The 24,860-nt window shown below is 46.0% G+C and overlaps 1 protein-coding gene across 3 annotated transcripts in view; it reads right to left on the bottom strand.

Moving 5' to 3' along the window:
- Positions 1-9,585, bottom strand: part of PPP1R12A (protein phosphatase 1 regulatory subunit 12A) — a 144,173-nt gene extending 134,588 nt beyond the window's left edge. For all 3 annotated transcript variants that reach the window (XM_054399867.1, XM_054399868.1, XM_054399869.1), the window contains exon 1: positions 9,313-9,585. In XM_054399867.1, the coding sequence (XP_054255842.1) occupies positions 9,313-9,549 (237 nt within the window). In that variant the 5' untranslated portion in view covers positions 9,550-9,585. The remainder of the gene's footprint in view (positions 1-9,312) is intronic.
- Between the last annotated feature and the right edge of the window lie 15,275 nt (positions 9,586-24,860).

The following is a 24,860-nucleotide window of genomic DNA, read 5'->3' as shown; positions in this document are numbered from 1 at the left end:
GTACTTCACATCAGCATCTAGTTGCTTCCACTGCTGGTGTACATTGCCAAGACAGCCTCCCTTCTGCAACCTAACTGCAGCTCCCCTAACTTAGGTCTTTTTTTTTTTTTTTTTTTTTTTTTTTTTTACAAACTACTACAATCTAATTCCTTTAGATCCCTCACTAGCCTTACATTCATAGTGAGGAATAACAAACAGCACTCAAAATCCAAAACCCTACTTGAACTTGCAAACCCAGAGCTATGATGACAACCAACACTTTTTTTACTGTATTATGGAATACAGCTTCCTCTTCAATTGCTGAGAAAACACAATTTGAAAAGCTTTTGGGTAGGTTGTCCGCAAGCAAGTAGAAAATCAGCGACCAGAAAGCCGTGCCCAGAGAGATTCACAAACAAAACCCCACTGACAGCCACAGTGTTAATACAACCCACCCTCTCTGCTCAGAAGCCAAGAAACTGACATTACACAAAAATTCTTTCAGAGCTGAAGTGTAAAACTTTTATTTTCCGCTGAGCAGGAGAAAAAGTGCAAAGTCCTCATGAAAAAAAATTCTATAGCATTAGGGTCTAAAAATAATTCAAGTTGCAGCAGCTGAACAAAATAAAATTGGTAGAAGATTGTGAAGTTTGGCAAGCTTTCTAAAAAACATTGTTTTATATGGCTTGATAGAAATGAGATTATTATTTAACGACTGGGGTCCAAATTTGGCCCACAGGCACAATGCTAGCTCCCCAATCTTCACTTTTCCCTTTGAAAACTTTGATGATCCATTTTGCCCAGAATCACAGCGAGCTTAGCACCTAAAATACCAAGCTGAATTTATTTGAGAATATTTCCAAATAATAGGTTAGTAAAACAAAGTTCAAGAGTTGTTCATTTTTTTGTAACTAGATTTAAAAACAACAATGCTGCAACCATAAAGATGGTTACTTATATTTTATAGAATACAGGAAAGGGAGTAAAAATTAAGACTGATCAAGGAGATAATACAAACAGCTTTGGACTGTTTCATCTCTGGGATGGTGGGGAGGACACTTTTGGAAAACTCTTGCTGATTTCATTGAGATTATTCACTGATTATTCATTGAGTCTCATTCAAGTAGAACTGCAAACATTTCTGAACATACTGCAGGCAAAAACGCTTTTATCAAAACTTGGGACAATATGCTTTGTAGCTTTAAAACAGCAATTCTTCCACTTCAGTAAGAGAAGCAGAGGTTTTCAATCAAGAATGCTAAAGTAAATTTCAGGACACTAGCAAGTCAAGACTTTCAAAGCTAGAAGATTCATAGGGTATTTCGGTTTGAAAAGGAGCCCACAGGCACCCTGGATTTGACAGAAGAATGCAGCTCTTAGTGAAATCTTCATCCAAGTTAAGCATTTAAGAAAGCAGCACTGACCATGCACACACATCAGGGTAACACACTTGTCAGCTGTGCTCACCTTTGGTACCAGATGACTTTTATTGTTATTATTTTACCTTAGACAAGTGCTCAATTCAACTGTGACATTAAGAAAAATACTGTTAGGTAAGTTCACCTGGAAGTTTGAAGCAGAACAGTTAAGCAACAGATTTCATGGTGCTAACATTCACCTTAGTCATTCTGTGAAAGATTTAAAAAACCCCAAAACCAAGAAATTAACATGAAAATGGTGTATATATATATATATATATATATAAAAGTATATGTATATGCCATTTTTCATGTCTATATATATATGTATACACACACCCTCCCTATTTCAGATCTACAGCACAAGGTCAGGACTGTAATGTAATCCCCTGATGTGCAAGAAACCTCAAATACCTGAATATGTATACAGAAGACACTTGGGTTACTCTTCTAGCTTCACTATCAGGATGGTGAAACAACTACAGTAAAACTAAATAATTACATTAAACTAAGATTTGTGTTGTAATCACCACTGACTGGCTAACTAATTGCACCAAAGCAGGCTGTGATAGCTTGAACTGAAGACTAAATTACAACCATAGCACAGAAAAAATAAATTATGTTTTAGACTGACTTTAAAATAAAATAAATAAATTGGTGAACCTTGGCTCCTGGCAGAATGGCTTAGAGCTAGACCCATTTGTAAGAACCACAGTTGACACATATTTTAGTATCAAAATAGATGGCTGTGTGTTAGTTATAGACCAAATGGATTCAGAAGTTACAGGAGTATAGGAATGATTTACTTGCAGCCTTGAAGACAATCCTACTTCTTTGTGTAAGCCCAAAACGAGGCTGCATTTGCTGGGCAAGTCTTTTTCAGGGGTTTCAAACCCTCTTCTTAAAGCCATCTCTCCACTATTCACTCTGTTTAATGTAACTTTTGAAGCCATTCGCCTCTGAAATATATTAAGGGGGTAAGTGCTAACACCACTCTGGCATAAATGGGGAAGTCTTCTTTAAAGATTTCTTCATATTGCTCTAATTTTGCTCTTATAAATGAGTTGTCATAGATTCCATTTTTTCCAGGATAAGCACTGTAACTGATGTTGTGTTCTCAAAAAAAAACAACTGAAACAGAAAAGCTGTCTTATCAAAACAAGGCACCTATAAAATAAATCCAGAAACATTCCCCCCCTACCCACAAGCACCCTGATCTTTTGCTTTCTTGTTCTATCTCTACAGTCTTGAAATTACTAGAAAGGAAGCAGCTGAGGAATGCTGCCACTCTTATGCCATGCTTTCCATTGACTGTCATTTCAGGAATGCATATAGCAAAGTAAAGCAGCTTGGAATGTCTCCACCCATCCAGCAGCATCAGAAGCTGCCCAGCTTACTGACAGTTCCACTGCCTTGCAGCTGCATTCCACTCTGCATTTCTATTGTTGCAAAGATCAATGAATAAGATGTATTGTTAAGCAATAATGTTACATTAGTTAGGTAGATGTCCACACATACTGCATGTCCTATATGCATATACCCTATACTGATACCATAGTGTTGCAGTAACAAGGCATAATTTACTATTTCTCAATTGCAAGAGGCCCAGAAGGGTATACTCATGCTACAGCTGTCCAAACCTACATTTCTTCCAGACCATGTTAGTTTCTCTAAGTCTAACCTGTCTGAATATAGTCTTACATAAACATTCAGTAATTACAATCATAGAATTGTCAGGGTTGGAAGGGACCTCAAGGATCAGCCAGTTCCAACCCCCCTGCCATGACCAGGGACACCTCACACTACAGCAGGTTGCTCACAGCCACATCCAGCCTGGCTGCAAAAACCTCCAGGGATGAGGCTTCCACCACCTCCCTGGGCAACCTGTTCCAGTGTCTCACCACCTTCATGCTGAAGAATTTCTTCTTAACATCTAATCTGAATGAACCCATTTCTAATTTTGTTCCATTCCCCCTACTCATATCACTACCTGACACCCTCAAAAGTCCCTCCCCAGCTTTCTTGTAGCCCCCTTCAGATAATGGAAGGCCACAAGGTCTCCTGGGAGCCTTCTCTTCTCCAGACTGAACAGCCCTAACTCTCTCAGTCTGTCTCCAGAGCAGAGCAGCTCCAGCCCTCTGATCATCCTCGTGGCCCTTCTCTGGACACCTTCCGGCACCTCCAGATCCTTCTTATAATAGAGGCTCCAGAACTGGACACCTTGCCTATATTGGTGCTTGGGATTGCCCCAACCCAGATGCAGGACCTTGCACTTGGTCTTGTTGGCTTTCATGAGGTAGGCTTGGGCCCAGCTCTGCAGCCTGTCCAGGTCCCTCTGGATGGATCCCTTCCCTCCAGCCTGTCAGCCACACCACACAGCTTGGTGTCGTCAGCAAACCTGCTGAGGGTCCTAACTCACCTACTCTTACAAGGCATTTTGGATGATTTATCATGAAAAAAATGTTCTTAAAAGTACCAAGAATATACCAGAACACATAGGAAACAATAGATAATGCTTTACTGTAGAGAAGCATTAATGCTACAGTGAAATTCATAGATACACAGCATAAATTGTCCCTGAAGATCAGCTTCTATCCTATAAGCTGAATTCATTCTTACATTGACTATGAACTCTACCTTCACGATTATCTAAGTTTAGTAATTGTCAGACTAACATGGAAATATGCTTTAAATACTTAAAATAATTCTATATGCTAAAAGGTGCTTGGGTTGCTCTATTTGAGCAAGAAATAGCCCTAGTAATGAAAACTGCTAAGCAACCAGACACAGAAATCCCAGGTTCAAACTTGACAGACCATGAAGAGGCCAAGAAACACTTGCAGATAATAAACCTTAAAAAAGTGAACAGATTGTTACTTGTTTCTTATATAAAACACCAAGTAAAACATATTCTTTTGAAGGCAGCACTATTATATTATGATGAATCACTTTTTTTTTCCCCCCCCTCTTCTTCCATTTCAGAGGGTTAAAACAAAAGAAAACCCCAAACCAACAACTTGGATAACAAAATCAGAAGGAAGTTGACAAGTACTTATTGGAAAATCTGAACCTAGCTACTGTAACTATGGAGAGATAGATCTAAAGCCCACACAAGAAACAACTCCTATTACAAAGGGGATTTTAAACAAGCATGCCTCTGTAGTCCAATCACCGAGTGAAGTCCACATTACACTTCAGGACTAATTGTGTGTGCTTCGTTAATAGTTCTAGAAATAAAAATAATATATAATAATAATTTTTTAAAAAACACACACACAAAAACCCCAAAACATAACACAAGCTGAAAAATTATTCTAAAATTGTCAGTTATGTATCATGTACGATGACAGCATGAAGGAGTTCGGTAGCTCAGAAGTTATCACCCCTCCCAACAGTGAGATTTGGGAATCAGGTACAAACCTTCCTGCATGAAAGGAAGTTCGTCTACTTGACAGTCTGGAAAAATTAATAGATTTACCATAAACATTGGCATTTTCACTCTCCAAAAGAAGCAGTGCAGAAGTGATAGCCAGTAGGTTATTAAGTTAGCTTTGAGCTACTCCCATGCCCTTCCTACCGAGGGGTTGTTGGGTGCTGCTGCTATGACGCAAACACCCTAACAATTTAAGACTGTGGCAACCTGTTCTTTGCTCCCATATGCTCCACAAGCTGTGGCCCCAGCTCCCATACATGACCTGTGTTACCATTCCCAACAAAGCATATTGCCCTCTATCAAGTTCTAAGGCAAAGGAATCCAGTGGTAGTAGATTTTGCATCCCTTTTTCATCACGTCTTGCTGTTTGAAAGGATGTCATAACAAAACAGGACAGTCCATGCCAAATGTAACAGTATCCTTTACCAAATCAGGTACTGAGAGCGTGCCACCAGGAGTCCTGACAGAATGTTTCACAAACTATTGCAGAAACTTCCACAAAGGAAGGTACTTTTTAGCCAAGAAATAAAATCCTGCAGAACCCATGGGAAATATTAAACCAGCAATAACTGTCCTTAATCAGTTAGAAAGAGTTAAGCGTTCAGGGAAACACACTTGTGACGGGTTTCTCAGCATCTTAATTACTACTGAGGGATCAAGGCAGCAGAGTCCTACAGCAGTGGCATCAAATTTAAATTTCTGTTTAATACCACACACTGCCATGCTTGCAAACTGAGGAAATGCATTGGAATAGGTTGCCCAGGGAGGTGGTGGAGTCACCATCCCTGGAGGTGTTCAAAACCACATAGACATGGCACCTGGGACACGGTTTAATGGCCACGGTGGTATTGACAGTTGGACTCTATGATCTTAGAGGCCTTTTCCAACTGAAACAATCCTATGATTCTGTAATACCTAACTATAATGTCAGTAAAATAGTTTCACCTTTGTACATAATTTAGTCCTTGAAAGAGCTGCAGAATAATACTGGTATTAGATAGCCTTCAGGGAACTTTGCTTAATTCAGCTGTACTTGCCCTGGATAATGAAAAAGACCACATGAATCCTTCATTAAGAATTAGAAGCTTCTCTTGTTCTTCAGCCTTCAGCAATGACAACACCTACAGTACTCAACAAACTCTATGTGCAAACAACCAACACAATTTCCCTTATCTTACCTCCAAAGCAGCACCCTCCCCAGGTAGAAGCAAGATCAAGACAGCAGGACACGTTACTTTCATGCTACATAGTGGAATTAGGCTGCAGCACCCAACCTTCCTCACCCAGAGAGAATGAGGCCAAAAACCAGGTTACTACCTTCCAAGTCTGAACAGCCTCAAAGTAAAAGGGCAGCGGAAAAAGAGGCTGCATAAACTGTCATACCTAACTACAGTCTAATTTCAGCTGCCTTCTTTATCAGGAGCTTGCAGGTACTCCACAGTGCACACCCTGTGCTCCCAGGGGAGAAGTAAGCACAGGAAATCCAGCCTTCCAGGAAGCTGGTCACATCATGGTCATTCCCCACCACATGCAGCCTTCCCATGGTGCTGCCCAGAAAGGGTGGGCTCCTCTTTCCTGTACAAAGCTCTATGTGAATTTTAGACAAACTACTTTCAGTCACTTAAGCAATAAATTCCAATTAGAGTTAATAAACCAAATGCTCTTTCACAGAAGGCAAGGAAAAAGAGGGAGTCCAAACTCTGAGGAAGAACAGGTGCTAAGCTTTTAGGATGAGAGAACTGAATCCCACTCCAAATAAATATGTCTGCCCTAGAAGGGACTAGGTCTACTGAAAATATTATATAGGCTCTTAGAATATGACAATTCCCTCCTGCCTCTGCAGAAACTATTAACCTGTGAAGTCATGGCTTACCTTTGGGCTTCTTTTCTCTCTCCAATTCCCCTCACATTCAATTGTTAAGGCAAATTAGAAAAGCTGCACTATCTGTAAATTAGATCTCACCCCACATGACAACTGTCATCGAACATAGTATTCTAAAACCATTTCAACCTCCACTAAGCTGACACCTGATTGTAAATTTCAGATCTAATTTAGAAATTACAGACATAACCACACAGAGCATGTTTACAATGCAGGATACTGCAGCAGAATATATACTACCCTGCTGCAATATCATGCATTGCATCCATATCCCATAGATAGAAGAACAGTATACCCAGTTTATTCCTTTGTGCTGAAGGCCTAACTTCAACTCATGCTAAAACAAGTCCTTAACGAGAATGACATCTGAACCAAACATTACATATAGAAGTAATAATCTAATGACACTTTTTTTTTCCACTTCTGCAAGAACTTTAACTCAAAGAAAATTGATTCCAAGTTTATTTTTCATACATCCAAACATTAAACAAAATCATTCAGTGGCACTGTCAAGAGATGAAGGGGGGGGGGTGTGTGCACAGTGGAAGAGGGAAGGGGGGGAGAAGGAGAAGAGAGAAGAATTTTAGCAGCAATGTAAATCTTCCATCTCTGTTCCCTTAAACTTTGCCTTTCCAAACTGCAGGCTGACTATAGGTAGAAAGAAAGGGAGAATAAACTAATGATTTTGATTGAACTTTTGTTGTATACAGTATAAAAGACATTGGAAATGCCATGTGGACTTCATAAAGCATTCATCTCTTATTCTAACAATAGAGTTAAACCAAACGTCATCCCTTCCTACCAATCACAGTGTGTACAGTGACTTGCAGACCGAGCGATCTAACCAGTTAAGGTATAACTTCTAATACAGAGCTCCCTGGGAAGCATTAAGCAATCCTAACTTGATTAGAGCAGGAAAAACACATAAAAGCTCTCTATGAAGTGACAGGCTAGCCTGAAGTCAGGTAACTGTGCTGCAGTAACCTGCTGACAGGCTTAACCACAACACGCATTCATTCTTCCACTTCAGTTCACAACTGAAAGTAAACCAATAGCCTTTACAGGGGAGCAAGTGACGACTTATACACAGGAAACAGCGAAAAGTAGTAGAGTTTTATATCTTGTGTTGAGGAGGGGATCCTATCCACTAATACTGGGTAACTTATGTACTGGTAGAGCCTCACATCCTTGGAGAAAAAAAAAATGTCAATGGGAAGGGTAAAATACATTTTAAAAAACCGAGATGGTGAATTTAAAAAAACACTGTGTAACAACAATGTCCTAATTACCTTACCTAACCATTCCGGGAAGATTTCTACCTGATCAACCTGCATCTCCTAAACATAAGATTTTTAACATATTTTTGTTTGGTTGGTTTGCCTTTTTTTTTTTTCCACCTGAACAACTTCTAAACTTAAGAACGAGAAGCCAGCCTGTTAGAGACACTTTTCTTTTACTTTTTAGATATCCAGTGAGTCCAATATTGTGTGGAAGCTTTTGGCCTTCTAGAGAAGAAAAAACTATTCAGGCAAACCCGCATTATCTCAGGATTGCCACAGCCTTTCCTTATTTGGCTAACGTTTTGAGATTCCAATCAGACTGCTATGAAGTTCAACATGCACAAAGCATCCATTTTGAGGAAACTTCACAGCTGGTTTCCCTTCCATTGCTCCTCTAACCCCAAGAGAAAGTTATCTCCCTCAACACCAACTCCCCTCCCACATATCCACACCAGAACAAAGCAATATGGATTCGTTTTTTAACTGCTCTCCAACGCACGGAAGCAAAATGCAAGAGCCCTGCTCCCCTCAAAGTTCAGCTTCCACACTGCGGCAGAAGCCATCAGTAAAGAAAGCAAGCAACTTTTTATTGATACGCGTTTTTATATTAGGAACAAAACACTGGTTCCCCTTAGAAACCGGAGAGAAATAGCCGATCTGTCTCTCCACACGGCCGCCCGCACACTCGAGCGGGGTTTAATCGGCTTAACTGCCGCGAAAACGGGGAGACGGGGGAAGCAGGAAACTGCTGCCGGGATCCCGAGCAAGAGGCTGCCGGACGGAGCGACCCTGGAGGCGAGTCCGCTTCCCTCACCTGCCGACGGCCACCCTTCCGCCGGAGGGCACTTGTCCCCGTCCCCGCAGCTGCCTTCCCGACAACGCGGGGCAGCACCCGCTGCCCCCGTCCCTCCCGAGGGAGGCGCTGCCAACAGGGGAAGCGAGGCGAGCGGGGAAAGCGAAAGAGGGTCACCGGCACCTCCTCCCCGCCGAAGGAGAGGCCCAACCGCCCCCTTCCGACAACCGGCCTGCGGGGAGGGAGCGCAGCCTTTCGCCCCTCCGGTCCAGCCGGCCCAGGCCGCTCCCCCGTGGCTCCCTCCGGCCGGCCGCCCCCTAGCCTGACCTCGGTCGCCACCGCCTCCCGGCCCCTCCCCGCCTCGACACCCCCCAGCGGAGGGGAGAGCAGCCGCCTCCGGCCCCTTCCTCCTCCACCTCCTCCCGGGGGGGGGGCACTTCGCCGGCCGGCCTTACCCCCCTTCGCTGCCTACCCAAGGCCCCCTCGCTCGGCCAGGCCAATCCCATAGTAAATGGCTCCGAACCAACCTGGTGGAGTGCGGTGAGCCCGTCCACATTGGCGTAGTTGATATCGGCGCCCCGCTCCAGCAGCCGCAGCACCTCCTCGGTGTCCCCGCTGGAGCAGGCGGCCAGGAAGACGGCGCCGTCGTCGAACTTCACCTTGGTCTTTTTGCGCTTGACCACAGGCGGCTCCCGGTCAGTCTCAGAGCCGATCCAGCGCTTCAGCTGCTCGTTCCGCTTCTGCTTGGCGTCCGCCATCTTCATACCCCGCTCCTGCCTGGCCCCCTTAGCTAACGCCGCACCGAGGATAGACTTTATACCGCCAGTATCCCACAGCGCACCGCGGCCCGCACTCGCCCTCGCTCACTCGCTCACCCACCCAGACGGAGGGCGCAGGGCGGGAGGGAACCGGAGGGGCGGGGCGGCGGCGGCTCCTTAGCATAACCCCGCGAGATTCCCTGGAGGTGGAGGCCGCGGTACGAGAGCGGGCGCGAGCGAGGTGGGGCGGGCGGTAGCGGCGGCGTGCCCGGCGGGGGCGGAGCGGAGCGGAGCGACGGGGGTACGGGGGATTGGGTGTTGGGTGTTGCTGTGGACGCCTCTGTTGTGGCCGGGGCGAGGCTTGCTTGATTTGCCTCATCTCGGGCCCGTGAGTGCAAGAGTTCAGCGGAAGGGTCACCGGCTTCCCTTGCCCCACCGGGGCGGAAATTCTCACGGCCGCAGGGAGAGAGCCCGGCCGAGAGGCGTCCGGCGACGCAGTCCCGCGCGGCGCCCTCTGCCTGCCCGCACCTCGCCTCGGGGGCGGCCAGGGCACCGGGTGGCCTTCTGCGGCATGTACCTACTGTCAAGGCTGAGAAAAAGACACTCGAAAAGCGATGAGGGCTTTGCCCATCCGATGGCTGCCGTGGAAGGGTGGGGACGTACTGCTCCAGGAAGAAGTGTGTGGGGACAGTAGGGTTTATTGGGGCACCTGGTGTAGGCCTGAAACCCCCAAACCTAAGCCAGGCTTCAGGAGTGCGGCTCCCGGGGGATTCTGCAGCTGGGAGCACGGTGCTCTTCCACTGCTGCCGAGCAGCTTTTTTAGAGCTGCTCGCTGCCTGACACTGCCAGTCGCCTCTGGGTCACATGCAACATGAGCGTCTCTGCCTACGCTGGCCATCGGGGCAAATGCAGCGGCTTGGAAGGAAGAAGGAAAGAAATGGGGCAAATTACTGAGGATCCTTTGTTTGGGGAGGTTAGATGTGTACATGTTAGGGCAGCTTGCTGCACAAAGGTATCATCTCCCATTTGCCCTGGTGCTCCTGCCTGGCAGTGGACAAATTACAGAATCACAAACGTTAGGGGCTAGAAGGGACGTCGAGAGATCATCCAGTCCAACCCCTCTGCCGGAGCAGGAACGCCTGTACCAGATCACGCAGGAACACTTCCAGGCAGCTCTTGAATCATCTCCAGAGGGGAGTCCACAACCCTCCTGGGCAGCCTCTTCCAGGGTTCTGTCACCCTCACAGGGAAAAAATTCTTCCTCCTGTTTCCATGGAACTTCCTGTGCCTCAATTTCCACCACTGCCCCATGTGCTGGCATTGGGCATGCAGCAGAGCCTGGCTCCAGCCTCTTGGCATTCACCCTGCACATCTTTATCAACAGGAATGAGGTCACCCCTTAGTCTCCTCCAAGCTTGAAGTTCTCTTCCATTATCTGAAAACCTGATGTAGCACATCCATCTTTTCTGTTGGGAGAAAACAAGTGGTTACAAAGCATACAGCAGTTGAAGATGCAAAGACTACGTGAGTTTGTTCACAGTTGCAACTTCTAGGATCCAAGCTATTACACCTAGTAAATTTTTTTACATGTGCACCACTTTAGCAAAGAATTGTGTTTCAAATGGAATCATTTCAGGGGCTAAAATGTTTTAAACTTAACTTTATTTTTTAACTAATTATGGGAAACAAAGTATGGTTTTGAGAGAATAATCAAACTATCACAGAATCACAGAAACATTCAGGTTGGAAAAGACCCTCAGGATCATCAAGTCCAACCCAGAACCCTACTCTACAAGGCTCACCCCTAAACCATAGCCCCAAGCACCACAGCCAAACCACCTTGAAACACATCCAGGCTTGGGGACTCAGCCACCTCCCTGGGCAGCACATTCCAATGCCTGACCACTCTTTCTGTGAAAATTTTTTTCCTAATGTCCAGTCTAAACCTACCCAGTCACAGCTTGCAGACATTCCCTCTTGTTCTATCACTAATGACCTGAGAGAAGAGACCAGCAGCACCCTCTCCACAAGGTCCTTTCAGGTAGTTGTAGACAGCAATGAGATCTCCTCTCAGCCTCCTCTTTTCCAAACTACACAGCCCCAGCTCACTGAGTCGCTTCTCATAAGATTTATTCTCTGGAGGAAAGTGGCAGAACTGAGAACAAAACACTTGCCACAACAGCAGGTTATTTGAAAGATTGTACAAATTATTCCCTTCACATTTTGCCTGGTTTGTGCTTTTCTTCCTACAATGTCTCTTTCTTACAGTTTCACATCCTGCTTAGGCTTCTTACTTCCATTATTATTGATAAAAACAGCAGCATTTCACAAGAAGCATTTCCAAGGTACCTGGAGATACTTGCATAGTGTCCATCAGGTTTATTCTTACAGCAATGTATGAGATACAACACAGTGAGGGTTTGCAGGTGCAGTGTGATTGTGAACAAAAGACAACATTTTGTAGTTAAGATGAAAGATTTGCCAGAGAAGGTTTGGCAGGCTAAGCAGATGGATGAACAATTACCTGACACCTGATTTATAGCTTCCTATTGACAGCCTGTGTTACTATCCACAGGTACAGGTCAGGCTCCTGGGCTTGAAAGTATGGCTGCCTCTGCATAATGGACTTCAGAAGTAGTCTTTGCAGTTGTGCTCTGGCGTAGCACTGGTACCATCAGCCCAGTATGGGCAGTTGCCCTGCTGGGGAGCTTGGCTGCGTGGGTGCACTCACATCTAAGGAGGGGATCTGTGCAGGCTCCATCTGCCTACTCTGCTCTTGTCCTCATGGGCAGACTTCAGCCTTGTCCCCATGGGCAGACTTCCTTGTGGATAGATTCTCAGTCCATTGCCATTTTCTAAGGAGCTAAGAACTACAACCCCAAAAAAGGTAAGCTGATGAGAGCTGAGTCCTCCTGCCCCAGATGTCTCTCATATTTTATTTGTATGCTCCCCAACATGCTGCTTCTCTCTTTCTCTCAGCTGGCTGTCTAAAAATTTGTCTGTTCAACAAAACCACACAGATGATGAATGTAGTACACTGATTTCAGCAGGCAACAATTAAATCCAGTGCTTTATTAGCAGCAAAGTAATTCTAGGCAAGTTGATAGGCACTCAAAACATCCTCTCTTAGGAATTTCACTGTCATGGAGCAAATTTTTAGATTTCCAGCAGAGCTCCTGTCCCCTCTCCTTCACTTCATTTCATTACTCCAGATCAGCTTTTTATTTCTGGAATGGATCCTCCTTTAACTCCTTCAGATCAGTCTCTTTGGCTTGTTAAAAAATGTAACAAGAGGTTCTGCAGCTCAGAAAGCAAGCTCCTTTCTGTATCATACAGTCTAAAGACCAGATCTAATACTTTCCTTTTGTCTTTTCTCCAGGGCATTTTTTACTGATTCAGCTCCAGCTTTTCAGAGAACTTCAAGAAATCTCTCTCCTAACACTCCAACTATTTGTATATTCCACATTCTTGATTTTTATTTTTCCTTGACTTTTTCATATTATTTTTTTGGGGGTTGCACCTCATTTGAGACTTATGTTTGAGGCTTTCTACAGACTCCACAGGCAATGTATAATTCACTTGTGCAGCCAGCTGAAATTAGGATATTGGTGAGACCCCACCTGGAGTATTGCTTCCAGTTCTGGAGCCTCTATTACAAGAAGGATCTGGAGTTGCTGGAAGGTGTCCAGAGAAGAGCCACCAGGATGAGCAGAGGGCTGGAGCTCCTCTGCTATGAGGACAGACTGAGAGAGTTGGAGCTGTTCAGTCTGGAGAAGAGAAGGCTCCCAGCAGACCTTCTTGTGGCCTTGCAGTATCTGAAGGGGGCTACAAGAAAGCTGGGGAGGGACTTTTTAGGCTATCAGGGAGTGACAGGACTGGGGGGAATGGAACAAAGCTGGAAGTGGGGAGATTCAGACTGGATGTGAGGAAGAAGTTCTTCCCCATGAGAGTGGTGAGAGCCTGGAATGGGTTGTGCAGGGAGGTGGTTGAGGCCCCATCCCTGGAGGTGTTTTAAGGCCAGGCTGGATGAGGCTCTGGCCAGCCTGCTGTAGTGTGAGGTGTCCCTGGCCATGGCAGGGGGGTTGGAACTGGCTGATCCTTGTGGTCCCTTCCAACCTGATTCTATGATTTGATATATATGAAGGATATGTGCCCTTTTGAGATAGCTGTGTGCTCTGCAGTAAATTGTCTGTAGTCCTTGAATATGATCTAGCAAAGCAATTGGTCTTCCTTAAGCAAAAAAGTAGAGCTGTCATTGTTGTCAGCTGGTTCATCTCTGCAGTTGTTTTGCCTGTGTTCAGCAAAATTCAAGAAGGGAATAATGATAAAAGTATTAATAATAGTGATATAAATAATAGTGATAAAAGTAAATAATAATAATAGCAACAGTAATAATAGTAATAAATCAACCTTTTAAAAAATTGTCTGCATTTTTCCTATTTCATCACTCACATAAAAGTTTATAACTTCAATACAAAAGCAATACTGAGCCATACTCTTTATTCTGTCTTACCAGTTTAATGTCATTTGATTTCACTGTAACGTCAGCATAGCTGAAAGGAGATGAGACTGTCTACAGCTTCTGACTCAGTACTAGCTGTGATAAACATATACAATTACCAATAATACCTGATAGTCTTTTCCAATTATCTACCTAAGCATGGAGGGTCAATTTCATCAGTTTGGAGGGTCAAACCAAATTCTGAAGACCATCTAGAAAGATTTGTCCTAAACCAGTCATTACTGCAAGACAGTATCACAAGATTGAGTCAGAGAACTGCATCAATGTCTGTATCTGTTGTGCTAGCAACAGACACTTAGCATTTTCTTGGTTGCACCCTGGGATAGGACAAGGGGCAATGGATAGAAACTACAGCACAGGAGGTTCCACCTCAACATGAGGAGGAACTTCTTCCCTGGGAGGGTGACAGAGCACTGGAACAGGCTGCCCAGAGAGGTTGTGGAGTCTCCTTCTCTGGAGACTTTCCAGACCCACCTGGATGCATTCCTGTGTGACCTGCACTAGATTCTATGGTCCTGCTCTGGCAGGGGAGTTGGACTCAGAATGACAGAAACATTCAGGTTGGAAAAGACCCTCAGCATCACCAAGTCCAACCCAGAACCCTACTCTACAAGGCTCACCCCTAAACCATAGCCCCAAGCACCGCATCCAAACCACCTTGAAACACATCCAGGCTTGGGGACTCCACCACCTCCCTGGGCAGCACATTCCAATGCCTGACCACTCTTAAGCTCCATGATCTCCAGAGGTCCCTTCCAACCCCTAACGCACTGTGGTCTTGTGATTTTAGGTACCCGTTCAACTGCAGGACACACTATGTGGACCAGTCTGTTTTGGTGTGTCTACCCAACGCACCAGACGTGCTGTAAAATCCTTTGCATGTACATAGCACTACAGGTGATCGAATGTCTCATTTCCACGTGCAAATACCAGCACTAAATTCAGTAGGAACTGAGTTCCTCTAGAGAAAACCATGTAAACATCTGCAGAGATAGCGTCTCTGGCTGTATATATTTTCAGTGAATTTAATGACATGTGTCAAGTGAGCCATAAAATGATGTAGCAGTGAGATTGTTATCAGAGTGCTGTCTGGTTTTCCATTTTTTCTTAAAAGCATTGCACCCATTGTTCAAAGCTATTTCACTCAGGCTTCTGGATCGCAGAAGTAAACAGATGAAGCTTTTGCATTACTCAAAATAGATCCTGGGATGCAAATTTTTTGTTCTGACCTCCTAAGGATAATTGTTGTCTTCTCTTTCATCTTGAGCAGCAACGGACACAGTGGGGCTTCTAAAAATTCAGTGCTAACATTTTTCTCTCCCCAGTGAAGAAGTAAAGTCATATCTCAAAGTTAGTTTCGTCAACTCTGGCTCTGGGAAAAAAATGGATGATTTTAAGAGAGAGTGACAAATACTCTATCTGTTGACAAAAAGCTTCCTAACAAGTCTTTCAGGTTTTTATCAAGTGTCATAGATTGTAAAAGGAGAGATGGGCTAAGAAAATATGAAAGCCTTTTTTAACATTAAAAGACCTTGACAGACATACTTACTGTAAGAATAAGGCATTTCTTTCACTTTATTTGTTAGTCACAGTCCTTTCTATTTTAAAAATCTGGTGTTTTCTCTACTCTGGTTGTGTGACCAACCCACACAAGTAAAACTGAAAGCTCTGGTACATTCTTTATCCAGCAAAAAGAGAGATTAAAAGATGATGTGCAAAGCGCTATCAAAATTGTAAATTAAATGCTGTAAGAAGCAGCTCTTTGACTTTGTCTGTTCTAAGATTCTTGCACAGCAAGCCTCACAGTTCCAGGTGGGTTGCTTTTCTGATGCTGCATAAACCTGAGTCACCAAACCCAAACTAAAACTGCCATAGCAACCAGGGTACATGTCACAAATTCTGCAGTTCTGAATCAGGTTTGCAATGCTGTATCCTCCCGCCGTCTTCCGTGAGCTGTTGCACAGATTGCCCTCTCCATATTCTTGGATGGCAATGCAAGGCTTAACATTTAAACTTGATTCCCATAGAGATGCTTTCACATACTTCTACGCACACCCATCTGTTAAACCAGCATTTGGTCTACTGACAATTTCAACTGTGCATGGGTTAAGCTAAAAATAGTTGTCTTGGTGAGAGAAAAATATCGCTGTGTCCTTCAGCATCAGGGAAGCACACTTATTTAGGAAACTGGCTTTATAAAACCACTCTTCCTTTCAATGAAACTTCTGCCTGGCCACTTCATGAAAAAACAGAACTGAGCTCTCTGTTGTGTACCAGAAATATAGGTGCTGTGCTGCTGTCTAGTCTCTGCAGTCCTGGGAGTGCTGTGTGTATATACAGGGATGGTTAGACACAGCGTTAGATGCTCTGCCATGACAGTTGTCCATTTTGGCCCCTTGCTGTTGAAAACGAATCACTTTGCTTTATTCCCAGGTCCAAAAGGCCACATCATCTTCCAGTAGCTTTTATGAACCTCTGGTTAGCATTTCTGCAGGTGAGGTGTTCCTCTGTCACCATTGTGTGTGGCTGCAGTCAAGGAGTGTACTGTCGAACCATGCAATTTAAATACTGAGGGGGAAGGGAGTGACCTGTCCCTCTGAAATGTATGCAAGATGTTCCCTCTGAGCTGCATTCTGAACATATCACAGCTGAGAAACATATTTCCAGGGCTGCAGGAGGACAGTTTGGACAAAGAGAAATGAAAGAACTCCTGTTCTAGCTTCTCACTCACAATGCAAATATTGACAGCCATGGCACTTAGACTTCTGCCTTTCTGCTGTTTGTTTTGATCTATGAAAGTGTCTGTTCCCTAGCTTGAGATTTACAAATCCTAAGATCTCTGGGACTGAACAACAGGTGTGTGCCCTGCTGCCCATGGTACCCACAGGCTCTGTGTTTATGAGCCAGCAGAGCATATGACCTAACTGCAGGCTCACATCATGTTTAGTCTCAGCAAAGTAGTGACATAAGTAACATACCTATATCACTGACAAAAATAATGCCATCCTCTAGCCTGTTCAGCCAACCGTCAAGAGGAAAACAAAGTGTTGTGTTTTTACTGTTTTTTTTTTTTGTTTAAAGAGATGCTTAGTTATAAAAATAAGCAATGCTTAGTTATAAAAATATGCACCACAGCAACTGACATGAGCCACTGAATGCAGTTTCCTTGCTTGGAAATCATTTTTCCTAGTAGTCCAGTGTCCTAATAAATACTCCCACTACTGCTTTTCTGCCTCCTGTGTTTGTTACTAGCCTTGACTTTGCTATGGAAAGTTACTTCTTCTGTAGGAAACTCCTCAGGGTACAGCTTAACTGACCAGACTTCATCCCAAACCTTCAACTGATTCACAGAATCACACAGAATCACAGAATTAACCAAACTGGAAAAGACCTCTGAGATCATCAAGTCCAGCCTATCACCCAACGCCATCTAATCAGCTAACCCATGGCACTAAGTGCCTCATCCAGGCTGTTTTTAAACACCTCCAGGGATGGTGACTCCACCACCTCCCTGGGCAGCACATCCCAATGGGCAATCTCTCTGTCTGGGAAGAATTTCTTCCTCACATCCAGCCCAAACCTCCCTGCTGCAGCCTGAGACTGTGTCTTCTCCTTCTGTCCCTGTTGCCTGGGAGAAGAGACCAACCCCCACCTGGCTACAACCTCCCTTCAGGTAGTTGTACACAGTAATGAGGTCTGCCCTGAGCCTCCTCTTCTCCAGGCTGAACACCCCCAGCTCCCTCAGCCTCTCCTCACAGGGCTGTGCTCCAGACCCCTCCCCAGCCTTGCTGCCCTTCTCTGGACACCTTCCAGCATCTCAACATCTTTCTTGAACTGAGGGGCCCAGAACTGGACACGGCTCTCAAGGTGTGGTCTAACCAGTGCTGAGCACAGGGCAGGATGACTTCCCTGCTCCTGCTGGCCACACTATTGCTGATGCAGGCCAGGATGCCATTGGCCTTCTTGGCCACCTGGGCACACTGCTGGCTCATGTTCAGTTGCTGTCAACCAGCACCCCCAGGTCCCTCTCTGCCTGTCTGCTCTCCAGCCACTCTGTCCCCAGCCTGTAGCACTGCCTGGGGTTGTTGTGGCCAATTGTAGAACCTGGCACTCAGACTTGTTGAATCTCATGGCCTTGGACTCTGCCCATCTGTCCAGCCTGGCAAGGTCCCCCTACAGAGCCCTCCTACACTTGCTCTCAGCTTGGTGTCATCTGCAAACTTACTGATGTTGGACTCAATCCCCTTCTCTAGATCATCAATAAAGCTATTAAAGAGGATTGGGCCCAACACTGATCCCTGGGGGACACCACCAGTGCCTGGCTGCCAGATGGCAGTGGCACCATTCGCCACCACTCTCTGAGCACAGTCAGAGTGAATCTGAACCTGTCCTGGCTGTGGGCTGCCAGGTTCTCCAGGAGTTTGCTATGGGAGACAGTGTCAAAGGCTTTGCTGAAGTGCAGGTAGACGACATCCACAGCCTGCCCCACATCCACCAAGGCAGGTCACCTGGGCCTTTGGTGGCCTCCTGATGTTGCTTAGCATGAGGCCATAAGGAAATTGAATTGCTTCACCCTGTCAGTTGGAAGAAAGAGTTACCTAATTGAGACAATGAATCTAATGCAATGTTAATCTGCATCAACCACTAATGTAATGTTAAGGAACTCCAGAAGCTTTTATGTCTCTATCATGACTGCACAGAGATGTACACTCCAGGATCTTCTTAAATGGCTTCTGGTTTGACAGGCTTGCAGTTTTCAGCTCTTAGGTGATGAAATCACATTTCCTAACCACTCCTAAACTGCCTTGCTGGCCTGCAACTCTCCCAGTCAGTCATCATTAGAACTCAGAAGGACCCATTGAGAAGGGACCTGAAAAAATTCTTCTCCTTCTCTTTGACTGGAGAAGTTCCTGCTCCAACTTTGCCTAGTTCCAACCTTTTTTCAGAGTCCTAGACTGAGGTTTCTCTGGATAACATCAACACTCGGGCAGGTAACTGCCACAGAAGGGCTGGTCCTCCTTGCCTTGTACTGCACATTCCCTGCTCCTGGATGCACAGACACCATTCCCAACCTTTTCCCAGGTTCTGGTGTTCATTTGACACCGGAGTGAGTGGTCTGCACTGGCAGACCCTTTACATTTTGCCTTGGCTAGTTTTCTCTTGGTTTAGCAAACCAGACTCATTAGAGGCTGACGGAAGGCTTCCAAAAGAGCAGGGAGTGTGTGGCCAGGCCTGAGGAAGATCAGAGTTGCTCTCCTCAGAAGCAGGCAGACATGATGCAGGCTCAACCATCAAGTGGAATCTCCCCTCTTCCTGCACTGACCATTAAGTCTTCAGTTGTTCCTTTCTGGGAAGGTTTCTTTAACACTCCTCTGTCACTTGGAACTGGACTCTAGGTTATGGAAAACAAATCTGCTAACTAGAGCAAGGCAAGGGAGCACTGCCAAGGTAATTCCCTATGCTCCTTACCCAGCATGTTGTCTTCTCCATGGAGGTACTGTGGCTGTCTTTTGTCTCACTTGCTCTTAAGTTTCCACATAGCACCTACTGCAAACACAGGAGTGAGCAGAGGGCTACAGCAAGTGGCTGTAAATGGCTCCATGTCCCAGTGGAGGCCAGTGACAAGTGGAGTCCTTCAGGGATCAGTCCTGGGACCAGTCTTGTTCAACATCTTTGTTGGTGCCATGGACAGTGGCACTGAGTGCACCCTCAGCAGGTTTGCTGATGACACCAAGCTGTGTGGTGCAGCAGACAGGCTGGAGGGAAGGGATCCATCCAGAGGGACCTGGACAGGCTGGAGAGCTGGGCACAAGCCAGCCTCAGGAGGTTCAACAAGACCAAGTGCAAGGTCCTGCAGCTGGGTTGAGGCAACCCCAAGCACAAATCCAGGCTGGGCAGGGACTGGCTGGAGAGCAGCCCTGAGGAGAGGGACTTGGGGGTGCTGGTGGAGGAGAAGCTCAACAGGAGCCAGCAGTGAGCACTTGCAGCCCAGAAAGCCAAGCAGAGCCTGGGCTGCAGCAAGAGAAGTGTGGCCAGCAGGGCCAGGGAGGGGATTCTCCCCCTCTACTCAGCTCTGCTGAGACCCCACCTGGAGTACTGCATCCATTTCTGGAGCCTCTGTTACAAGAGGGATCTGGAGGTGCTGGAAGGTGTCCAGAGAAGGGCCAGGAGGATGAGCAGAGGGCTGGAGCTGCTCTGCTATGAGGACAGACTGAAAGAGTTGGGGCTGTTCAGTCTGGAGAAGAGAAGGCTCCCAGGAGACCTTCTTGTGGTCTTGCAGTATCTGAAGGGGGCTACAAGAAAGCTGGGGAGGGACTTTTTAGGATCTCAGGGAGTGACAGGACTAGGAGTAATGGAATAAAGCTGGAAGTGGGGAGATTCAGACTGGATGTGAGGAAGAAGTTCTTCCCCATGAGAGTGGTGAGAGCCTGGAATGGGTTGTCCAGGGAGGTGGTTGAGGCCCCATCCCTGGAGGTGTTTAAGGCCAGGCTGGATGAGGCTCTGGCCAGCCTGCTGTAGTGTGAGGTGTCCCTGCCCATGGCAGGGGCGTTGGAACTGGATGATCCTTGTGGTCCCTTCCAACCCTGACTGATTCTATCATTCTACATCATATTAGCCATAATAGTAAAAGACCTTTCTCACTCCTGTCAGCCTTCAGTCTTGAAAGAGTGACAATTTTCCAAAGACACACTGAGCACACACTCAGTCCTGGAAGTACAGCAGCAGCAGCATGAAGGAAGCCTCATCCTTGCAGGTTTTGAAGGCCAGGCTGGATGTGGCTCTGAGCAACCTGCTGTAGTGTGAGGTGTTGGGGCAGGAACTGGATGATCCTTGAGGTCCCTTCCAACAGTTCTACAGTTCTATGATTCTAAGCCAGGACCCCAACCAAAACTCACTCTTCATCCACAACCAGGCAATGATGATGTTCATCTCCCATGTCCCCCTGCCCCCTCCTCCTAGGCATGTTTGAGTCATGGGCACTGCCCTCCATGTGGCTCTGGTATGGCTGCTTCTTTATGATTATGAAACAGTCACCACATACATTTGCTTCAGGCACCAAGGGAGGTTTAAAACACTGATTTTGCCAAAAATCAGGCAATTGGCTCCAGCTTGCAGTCAGCATTCCTTGATTTCTATTTGTATTTATGTGCATTTTTTTGCTTTATCCCTTTAAAGGAACTGGCTCAAGAAAGCAAATGCTAGTCCTAGAAAGACCCTTTAAAGACAAATGGGTGGATAGATAGGTGTGAAATGGCATTGTTTCAGCTAACTTAATAGGAGTGAAATTAACTTTCTGCTTCTGTATATAAATAATATAAATATAAATATAAAACTCTATATAAAGATACAGTTTAAACATTTAATTATTTTCATTGCTTACAGGATCACACAGGCTCACAGCATGTTAGAGGTTGGAAGGGACCTCTGGAGATCGTCAAGTCCAACTCCCCTGCCACAGCAGGACCAGAGAATCCAGCACAGGTCACACAGGAATGCATCCACGTGGGGCTTGAATGTCTCCAGAGAAGGAGACTCCACAACCCCCCTGGGCAGCCTGCTCCAGTGCTCTGGGACCCTCACTGGAAAGAAGTTTCTCCTCATGTTGAGCTGAATCCTTCTCTGGTCAAGTTTGTCTCCATTGTTCCTTGGTTTATTCCTCTGCACCACCCAAAAGAGCCTGGCCCCCTCCCCTTGACACCCACCCCTCAGCTCTTGAGAGACATTGATCAGATCCCCTCTCAGTCTTCTCCTCTCCACACTAAACACCCGCAGGGCTCTCAGCCTCTCCTCACCAGGCAGTGCTCATAGCCTTCAGCACGCTCATAGCCTTCTGTTGGATTCTCTCCAGCAGATCCCTGTCCCTCTTGAACTGGGGAGCCCAGAACTGGATACAATATTCCGGGTGAGGTCTCAGCAGGGCAGAGCAGAGAGGGAGGAGACCCTCCCTTGATCTGCTGGACACACTCCTCTTAATGCACCCCAGGACCTCATTGTCTCTCTTGGCCACAAGGGCACATTGCTGTCCCATGCAGAACTTGCTGCCCACCAGCACTCCAAGGTCTTTCTCCATGGAGCTGCTTTCCAGCAGGGCAGCCTCTAACCCGTCCTGATGCCTGTGAATCTTATGATCTTGCTGCAATCACAGTGTTACTCCCAAGAAAATAAATGCCAAACTGTTACTTTCAAAATGAGAAGAATCTGGCCCTACTCTCTCATCATTTTACATTTAGACAAGATTGCAGAAGAGGCCTAACTACTACAAAAAAAGGAAACAATGTAAAATATTTAATAGCTTAAAGTACCATTCTGATATCTTTTTTTTCTCCTGTAGTAAGTAGCTAATCCATAGTTAAAACTCAAAATCTATGTCACTGCTTTTCTGAATTGTGCATTTCAGAATATCCTTCTTGTGGCCTTGCAGGATCCGAAGGGGGCTACAAGAAAGCTGGGGAGGGACATTTGAGGGTGTCAGGGAGGGATAGGACTGGGGGGAATGGAGCAAAACTAGAAATGGGTAGATTCAGATTGGATGTTAGGAAGAAGTTCTTCCCCATGAGGGTGGTGAGACAGTGGAAGAGGTTGCCCAGGGAGGTGGTGGAAGCCTCATCCCTGGAGGTTTTTGCAGCCAGGCTGGATGTGGCTGTGAGCAACCTGCTGTAGTGTGAGGTGTCCCTGCCCATGGCAGGGGGGTTGGAAGTGGTTGATCCTTGAGGTTCCTTCCAACCCTGACAATTCTGTGATTCTATGTTTCTTACTTTCAATGAGACACTCAGCAGTTCCTCCCACAGAACAGGAATGTCCTGCAATCATACCCTGCATAGAATCACCACCATAGAACACTCACACTTCTCTCCTGCAGCAGAAAGAACAAAGAAAAATGCCTTTCTTAATATTTTATATCCAAAATAAGTATAGTAGTTTTAAAGTAGTAATTAGTAGTTTTAATGAGGTAGTTTTAAGTGTGTAAGTGATATGTGCATTGGTCACATTAGATACTTGCTCTATCTAGGCAATGTCTAGATGCATTCATTTATGCTTATTTAAAACAGCCAAGGCTCCATTTAGGAGTTCTGACTTGGTTTACTGAGTTTGCATTTGCTCTCACTCACATCCCCCTGAATGCCACAGGAGTTACTGATGCAAATAAATGATTCCCAGTGTACTGATGGAGAGGAGGGCCATGAGAACGATCAGGGAGTTGGAGCAGCTCTGCTACCAGGACAGGCTGAGGGAGATGGGGATGTTCAGCATGGAGAAGAGGAGGCTCCAGGGAGACCTAATAGCATCCTGCCAGTACCTGAAGGGGGCTACAGGAAGGCTGGAGAGAGACTGTTTGTAGGGACAGAAGAAGGAACAATGGCTTCAAACTAGAGCAGAGCAGATTTAGATTGGATGTGAGGAACAAGTTCTTTCCTACGAGGGTGGTTGAACACTGGAAGAGGTTTCCCAGGGAGGTGGTTGAGGCTCCTTCCCTGGAGATGTTCAAGGTGAGGCTGGAGGAGGCCCTGGGCAGCCTGATCTAGTTGGGGATGTGCCTGCTGAGTGTGGGGAGGTCAGACTGGATGAGCTTTGGAGGTCCCTTCGAGCCCAGACCATTCTATGATTCTATGACTTTATGATTCTATGATTCTATGTACAAGATTGGCCTTCCAGTATCTGAAGGGAGCTACAAGAAAGCTGGGGAGGGACTTTTTAGGATCTCAGGTAGTGACAGGACTGGGGGGAATGGAGCAAAGCTGGAAGTGAGGAGATTCAGGCTGGGCATGAGGAAGAAGTTCTTCCCCATGAGAGTGGTGAGAGCCTGGAATGGGTTGTCCAGGGAGGTGGTTGAGGCCCCATGCCTGGAGGTGTTTAAGGCCAGGCTGGATGAGGCTCTGGCCAGCCTGCTGTAGTGTGAGGTGTCCCTGGCCATGGCAGGGGGGTTGGAACTCGATGATCCTTGTGGTCCCTTCCAACCCTGACTGATTCTATGATTCTATGGTTCTAAGATTAGGGGTTCAGTAACAGAACTATATGTTTTGAGGAAGTCCAGCCTAACTGCTGAGAAAAATAGCTACATCTAGTTCACAAAACTGTACTGGGGACTAGAATTTGGTTGATACTCAAATGTTATGAAATGCAGTTGCTACACTTCACCTGCATGGCAGGGTGAACACAGATCATAGATTCATAGAATCCTAGAATCATAGAATCAGTCAGGGTTGGAAGGGACCACAAGGATCATCAGTTCCAACCCCCCTGCCATGGGCAGGGACACCTCACACTACAGCAGGCTGGCCAGAGCCTCATCCAGCCTGGCCTTAAACACCTCCAGGGATGGGGCCTCAACCACCTCCCTGGACAACCCATTCCAGGCTCTCACCACTCTCATGGTGGTCTCATGTTCTCAGGTAAGCTAAAGCCAGATTTTAGAAAGTTTAGTAGAAACCTTCTGCCTTGATTCCCTCTGCCCCACACAGCAGATTTGTGTCTACCTGTGTGTGACAAGGGATGCTGCTCAACATCTGGGAAAACAGTTGAGACGTCTACACAATAGTTAGTATTTAAATTTACTCTGTACCCTGAAAAATGAGTGTGGGTTTACACAGTCTGTCTAACTGAGCAAGTGCAGGCAGAAGTGGATTGGGTTTGTCTGTGCTCCAAGCTGTTGTGCATCATGTCTGCAAATGAAAGAGCTCTTCCTTTTGGGTAATGGAGGTGCACAGCTCCTAGACCAAAGCTGGCTTGTTTCTGCCCAGCTGGGAGCACTAGGGAACAAGTTGCTGTCTGTCTGCACCTGTCCATGCAGACTGTT

Source organism: Indicator indicator, chromosome 3, assembly GCF_027791375.1.
Source record: "Indicator indicator isolate 239-I01 chromosome 3, UM_Iind_1.1, whole genome shotgun sequence".
In the NCBI taxonomy this organism is placed as follows: domain Eukaryota; kingdom Metazoa; phylum Chordata; class Aves; order Piciformes; family Indicatoridae; genus Indicator; species Indicator indicator.
The sequence above is the reverse complement of the archived record's forward strand: the minus strand, read 5'-3'. Positions and strand labels throughout refer to the sequence as shown.